This window comes from Engraulis encrasicolus, chromosome 22, assembly GCF_034702125.1.
Source record: "Engraulis encrasicolus isolate BLACKSEA-1 chromosome 22, IST_EnEncr_1.0, whole genome shotgun sequence".
Lineage (NCBI taxonomy): Eukaryota > Metazoa > Chordata > Actinopteri > Clupeiformes > Engraulidae > Engraulis > Engraulis encrasicolus.
This window is the reverse complement of record NC_085878.1, coordinates 8,015,246-8,022,745: the sequence shown is the minus strand read 5'-3', so window position 1 is coordinate 8,022,745 and position 7,500 is coordinate 8,015,246. Positions and strand designations below refer to the sequence as shown.

Sequence of the window (7,500 nt, the reverse complement as noted above, 5' to 3'; positions counted from 1 at the left end):
CTGGACAGAGAACAGATTCTCGTCTTTTCGTTTCCCCTTCTTGGCAATGTATGTTATGAGACTGTAAGTATAAGATCTAACTGAAAAAGATCCTGACCTGAGGGTCAAAACGTTGCGCTCTTGTTATGAAATTCACCACAGTAGACAAGCAGTGTTGCAGACTTTATTTTGTCTACTTGGATGAATGCTTTGATTGTCCTGCACCTGATCCATCAGTTGGGATGTGCACACATCTGCTCCTTTGAACAGAGCACATACAGTACCAAGGTTGCCAGATGGAAAAGGCTGAATTAACGTTGTAAAATCTCAAAATCATCATTTTTGGGGGCTTTTAAGGAGGAAATCATCTTACAAGACCCAGATTGTTTTTTCACGGCATCTAAATGAACTGAGTGACAACTCTGAAATGATCGTACATCATGTTTTTTTGATCACACAGAGGACAAAATTGTCAAATTATGGTACGAATACAATAATTATCATACATCTGGCAACACTGTACAGTACTCACCATCTTGACCACTCTGCTCTCCATCCTCTGTGTGGACGTCTGTTTCTTCCTATGTCAAAACACACACACACACACACACACACACACACACACACACACACACACACACACACACACACACACACACACACACACACACACACACACACACACACACACACACACACACACACACACACATTACACTGCATTGCATCGGTACCAAATACAAAAGTGAATACAATAAATCAGAAACAAAAGGAAAGGGGAAAGAATGGGGACATTTAAATGAGCTTACAGTGCATATAGACATCAGGATAGATGATTTTCCCTACTCTTGAAAAAATCAGATTTTAACTATAGCCTTTTCTTTGCCCATTTCTTCTGTAAAAACACGCAAGAGTGGCCTCCTACCTCTCTGCTATAGAAATACTAAGAAATACAGTAGTAGGCCGCTATAAAAAACCTCTTACGACGGGGACATATGCTTACGAAACAAGCAAAGCGTAAAAAGGCGAAATTCAGTGTTATGACACCTTACCTCCTGGCTATAGAAACCCTATAATGTGGAGTTGCCCCCCAAACCACCATCATAGTCTTACCTCTCGGCTATATAAACTGATTATCTTACCTCTTGTCTATAGAAACCCCAAAACTGATTATCTTACCTCCTGCTGCTGCTGACACCAGGCAGGTGAGAAGACGCCCAGGAGGCAGAAGAGGAGAAGAGCTGTGGAGGAGGCCATGGCAGGACCCTGGAGGACTACACAACTGAAGAACTGAAGACCCTGGACAACTGAAGAACTGAGTGGGGTATTGCAGATTTACATTGGCAAGAAAGGCAGAAGGGGACTTACTCAAGGGAGCTATGTGGTTTAAAGCAGCGTTACCCAAGGGAGCTATGGTGTGCGGTTGACTAAGATGAGGTAAGTTTGTGGTATGTGTGCAGTTTAGAAAACATGCAGAGGGAAGTGTGGTATGGTAAAGTTGCACAAATGCAAGGAGCTGCAATCGCAGCATCTCCTCTTTAGTCTGCCAGTTTTATTTCACTGTCCTTCGTGAACAAGACGATCCCAACATCAGTATATGTGTATCGACTTAATCAATCAGTGATGTTTGACTGCTTTTAGCACAAGTTTTGTAGGCTAACAATCTTGTGCACCCAGAGCATTCTACAGTATATAAATCATATATAAGAAGGAAAACGAATCTGGTGCCACACGATTGTCTGTTTCCTGTAGTTTATTTTATCAGTGCAATCAGACTAATGTTTCAACATGCTTCCTCATCAGAGTCCAGAGGATTATTTTCAGCACATAGCACAGTGTGAGAGCAGACAGGAAGTGAATGGGGGAGAGAGAGATGGGGAAGGTTCGGCAAAGGACTCAGGCCAGAATCGAACCCGGGTCTCTGACGCAGTAGCAGAGTATCCCACCGTTTGAGCCATGGTAGGGCCCGATGTCTGACAGTATTGTTACAACAATGTTAGGCAAGCGCTGGACCACAAGAGCAGAAGAATGTTTCAAAAGCAACATTTGCATCATGGTGAGCAGTCGTAGACAAGTGGTAAATGGAGCACTACATTACTTCTTCAAATTAATTACTCATTTTAAGTCAGCAAGATGCTTAAATTAGTTATTAGCACTGGTAAAGTAACACTGTATTCAACCCTCCTACATAAGACTGACATGCCATTGTCACTATGACAAAACACTTCTCATGACTCATGAGCATAAATTAACGTCAATGACTGCTGCCATTTATTGTCATGCAGGTAATTATGTCACTTTTTACGTCATCCTGACATTGTTTTGGATGTCTGTTGTCATGACAACGTGATATTTACCCAAATGTCAAAGGTGGCTCATACCTGAAAAAGACTGGCAAGTGTTTTGTCACACAGTGACAATAACATGTAGCTAATGTTTTATGTTAAATTAAGTGTTTCCTTCATTTATTTTTCAGTTTATTTTCTCATTTGACAGAATTATGTTTCAACCTTGTTGTCTAATTCAAAAATGTGCTCTCCCAGCGTGTCCTCCATAGTGTTCACTAGAGGTCTCTCTTGTCATTACATTACATTTAGCAGACCAAAGCCACTTAAAGGTGCACTGTGTAAGATTGTGGCCAGAATCGGTATTGCAACAATGCCTCTCATTGAAAGTGTGCTGCCTATAGCCAAATTTGATCTTTTCATGAATATTTACTGTGTAATAAACTAGTATTTACTAGTATGACTAAATACAGTAAGTTTTGCAGCTAACAAATGTCTTTTTTCCTGGAAATTCAAAATGGCGGGCCATGGATAAGATCCTCCTTTTCATGTATGAAAAGAGAATTTTTTACAGTCATAATGAATACTTAAAATTTGATAAGTATTTTTGATAAGAATTTGGTAAGTATTTTTTTTAAAGTAAAATTTGTGAATGAGGATTTGGAAATGAACGACTAAAAACATCACATGGTGCACCTTTAAGTGGGGCTTAGACTCGTCCTGCAACTGCAGCCTAAGCACACAAACAGCCCATGCCCCCATCTGCAGAGCTGAAACGACCCCTTGCAGAACGTATGCTGCTGCTTAATTGTCCGTAATCTGCCACCACCCCCAGTTGACAGTACATCGCCTGTGTCCTGCAAAGTCGTTGTTGTACGAGTAAAAAGAGGCCTTTACAAGGAGGGCATTCAAGCAAGTACAGAGTGTACTGTAATGTAGAACAGATAGACAGCAGAAAGATTAGTGGAGGACCTATGAGGACCTATGAGATGTAGTGCAGGTTAGTAGTACCCATGATTAGAGGTGAGTAGATCTATGTTAAGCAGGGAAGCTCTCTCGAAAGATATGAGTCTTCACTAGTTGCTTTTGCACTACTGTACACTCGCCTCCAAAAGAGTTGTCGCCTATCCATCTGTTTGGAATAACAGCTAATAACCTGACTTTCAATTAATCACTTGGCTTCAGAAGTCACTCATATGAAAGCTACAACTCTCCCGAATGAAAATGTGTACAAAAATTAATTTCATGCACCAACGAAAGATTGACCCTTTATTGAACACAGACAGGGCAGATTTTCACAAGACAAAAGTGTTGTCGCCTATCGAACATAATGTGAAAATGAGCAGATAAGTCACTTCAAAACACTTCAAATACGCAGAAAAAAAAGTTTTTCCAATTTCTGAAAAAAATGATGGAAAAAAATGGAAAAAAATAGAAAAAAATAAAGCACTTAGTGGTCCGTGGAATTTCGCCTTATTTTTGCCATTTTTGGGAAAATGTGTCCTGCATCAACACATTGCATAGGCATGTCACACCGCAGGAAAATAAAGTCCCACAATAGGAAATTCACTGCATTTTGGCCATTTTAATCCATTTGTATACATGACCGACATCTGAGCTCATGCTGACTTGATAATGATATTGGGTTTAATCTTAATATGTGTTTTCATTTCTAAAAAACTTTTTTTCCTTCTATAAGAGCAGTCACACCACAGGACACCATCAAATGAACCTAAGCATTGCGTGACAGAAACATTGCAATATGAAGACATATTAAGAGGTTAATAGTCACCTTAAACTTCCACAGCACTCTCCAATAACTGAGGTACTGACTGGTTAGGAGCCAGTCTTTAAGACCCTTGTAGTTGGCCTTGCAGCTGCCCGTTCACAAACATTGACATACATGGCACCCCACAGGACGCAATTTGTGTTACGAAATTGAACTTATAGTTAATATTACTGTCTTGAGTTTTTTTTCACATTCACATGTCTTAATATAAAGTTAATATTTATGCAATCATGTCAAATGCTTCATACATTATTCAAAATGTTGTTGGTTAATTTATATATATATTATATTCCAGGTTTCATTAATGTTACTGTCACACCACAGGATATTTGACATATAAACCTTACATGAATCTTAACAAAAATGTTTCTTCTCATCTAAGACTAATATGAAACATAATGTACCACATCTTCTTTCATTGACATTTGTTTTTTAATCCTATCGCGCCGGACGCATCATATATGATGCATCAAATTCAAAGCCCTCTCCACGCTGACACAAAAAAAATCCATCTCAAAAACATCCTGCATGTCATTTCCAAACGTCCTGCAGTACACGGAAACCGCCACAAGAGAGCAGCGGTCAACAACAAGTTGATCACAGCTCGGCGAAAAATGCAAAAATGGAGTAGAAGCGGTTTCCCTGACCGACGCTGAGATATCGTCAAATTGCAAAAGGTTTGTGTACAAATTTCCGAAATATAACTCTACATCCTTTAATTTGAACACTTGCTTTGTGCAATTAATCAAGGAAGAGTTTATATTTTTACACCGTGTTGCAGAGAGATCGTGCTAAAACTGATGAAACATATAAGCACCATCCGGCGGTGGCAGGAAGTCAGCCATCAATGCATTCGCTCCATAGGGAAACTTACAAAGCATACCACGACGATCGTTTAACAAAACACACAAGTTGTTTTACTTCAAGACAAAGATATTGCCTTAAGAAACAGGTTTTACTTGCAATTTTGAAAATGTAATGCAAAATGTTGAAATTATGATCTCGTAAAAAATGCATTGAAGTGAATGGAGAAATGGTCCAATTGTAGTAATGGACCCATATATTCAAATTACACATCAAAAATGAATAATGATCTATATTACACTCATAAATAGGTTGTTAAGCATTCGATCAGCTATGTTTTTACATAGATTTAAAAAAAATTACCCAACCAGGCTGTGGGAAATGTAAAATATGGTCCTGCTAAAACAAGGATAGGCTTAAAAAAATGGCAGGATCTCACTAAATATTTAAAGATAATCCTCAAATTAAATTGTCTGACAACTTTTTTAAATTAAAAAAAAGTTGTAAATGCATTAAAAGACATTTTTCAATGGTCATGAAATTGGAATTTTCATTCATTTAAAGCCTGATGCATCATATATGATGCATTAAATATCTCAGTGACCTTAACAAAATTTTGATTTTTTTTTTTACATTTCTTATAAGGGACCAATATTGAAGCAAATTCCAAAAAATTAGAATTTTCTCTCATTGCTTTCATGGTTCAGGTTTCACAGGGTTAAAGGAAAAATAACAGTTTTGTAGGTTTTTAACCAATGTTACGACAAAACAAGGCGTCACGTCTCCCACCCACACGCAGTCAGTGATGATGTAACTTCTACAGGGGTCAATAAGCTTTTCGCTGACACCCTTTGGGCCTAAGAAAAAACGTGCAAAACTCCACTCAAGCCTAGGTGACCTAAGCATACACATTAAATATAAGGTTACTAGCCTAGGTGTGGTCATAGACTCGGATTTGAGCTTTGAGCCTCACATCAACAAGATAACAAAATCTGCTTTTTTCCATCTTAGAAATGTCAACAAAGTGCGCGGCTTGGCCCCCCGACAAGACGCTGAGAAACGTATTCATGCCTTTGTCACCAGTAGGATAGACTACTGCAATGCTCTCTTCTCTGGTCTCCCAAAAAAATTAATTGACAAATTGCAACTCATTCAAAATTCTGCGGCAAGAATCCTAACAAGAACCAGAATGAGAGAGCACATCTCTCCTGTCTTGGCAGACCTGCACTGGTTACCTGTCTCATACAGAATCGACTTTAAGATTCTGCTCACAGTATTTAGGACTTGCCCCTAGCTATATCTCAGACATGCTCTCTTTTTATGCCCCTGCTCGAGCTCTCAGGTCCACTGATGCCAAGCTGCTAAGGACCCCCACCCCCCCGCAGAAGAAGATCGGCGACGCCGCGTTTGCCTGCTATGCGCCCAAGAGATGGAACGCCCTCCCCATCGAGATCCGATCAGCCACCTCCGTCGACTCCTTTAAGAAGCAGCTGAAGACCCACCTCTTCATCCTTGCCAACTCCTAGCTGCAAAGGCGTCATAGTGTCCCAGCTGCCGCAGCGCCCTTACTACTCGCAATCCAGCCCTGGCAGGGGGCTCCCCTAGGTGGCCGCTGGTCTCTGCCTGAGGTTTCTTCCTGACTACAGGGGGTCTTTTTTCTCAGACCCCACTGAGCTTTTTTTACCCCTCACAAACTATGAATCAAGCGAAAGGGAGTTTTTCCTCACCCCTGATGCCACCAGGGGCCGCACCTGAGCGCCCAATCTCTGTGTGACTATCTATGACTTATGATAGGCCCAGCCACTATGGACCTTACACATCTAAGAATCCTGGTCCTAACCTACGTTGACCTTATGACTCTACATTCTCTGTCTATCTCTTCTTCCTCTGCCTTCCTGCTTTTTCTGCCTTTCTTCTCTACCTCTCCTTTTACAGCTATCTCTAACAATGTTTTTTTCCCATTTGTTAAGCACTTTGAGTTACATGCCTTGCATGACACAGTGCTATACAAATACAATTATTATTATTATTATTATTATTATTACCCCGCCTCCGCTGAGAAAACATCCGGATTGTGAATGGGAGAATAGGTTCTGAATTATGTTTTTGCAAGATATTTAATAAAAACGTTGGTTTATGGTGGACATCAAATATGGCGTCACAAGGCTGGAGGTCACAGGAAAGGACTGGAGGAACTAGAATGATTTGCAGATTTACATTTATACTGTATGAGGACGATCAAAACAAATGACACAAAAGCGAAGTCTTGCCTTCAATGTTTTTCTGTTTACACGACAATTGCGGCGTCAGGGTCTGAAAACACAACAAATCTGAAGAAGAATGATGTACCGGTGTATGCGCCGTGAACATGTTTTGCTTGTTTTGCTGTTTAGGCGGAGACGCAACCCGGATGGTCTTCAAAACTCCCCACTCACACTGGATGGAGTTTTCAGATCTGTCAGTTTTCAGACCCCAATGGCAAACTTGCCGTGTAAACGAAAAACACTCCCAATATATAATATTGTGTCATTGTCCCTCGCAATCGTCCTCATATAAAAGGCCTCTGAGTCAGAATAAAAGCAGTGGGGTGCTTTTGGTTGAGTCATCTGGTCAGCAGAGGACCATTCATTCTGAAAAAACAAA

General features: G+C 40.2%; 2 protein-coding genes across 2 annotated transcripts in view; both read right to left on the bottom strand.

Annotated features, from left to right (window-relative positions):
• Positions 1–1,421, bottom strand: part of LOC134438239 (low choriolytic enzyme-like) — an 8,505-nt gene extending 7,084 nt beyond the window's left edge. Inside the window, exons 1-2 of the mRNA XM_063187748.1 lie at positions 1,159–1,421; positions 512–560 (exon numbers count right to left, since the gene is read on the bottom strand). Of these exons, the coding sequence (XP_063043818.1) occupies positions 512–560; positions 1,159–1,236 (127 nt within the window). The 5' untranslated portion in view covers positions 1,237–1,421. The remainder of the gene's footprint in view (positions 1–511; positions 561–1,158) is intronic.
• A 5,742-nt stretch (positions 1,422–7,163) lies between these two features.
• The window catches only part of LOC134439293 (low choriolytic enzyme-like), a 6,125-nt gene continuing 5,788 nt past the window's right edge, over positions 7,164–7,500 (bottom strand). The window contains exon 8 of the mRNA XM_063189197.1: positions 7,164–7,170. Coding sequence (XP_063045267.1) covers positions 7,164–7,170 — 7 coding nt within the window. The remainder of the gene's footprint in view (positions 7,171–7,500) is intronic.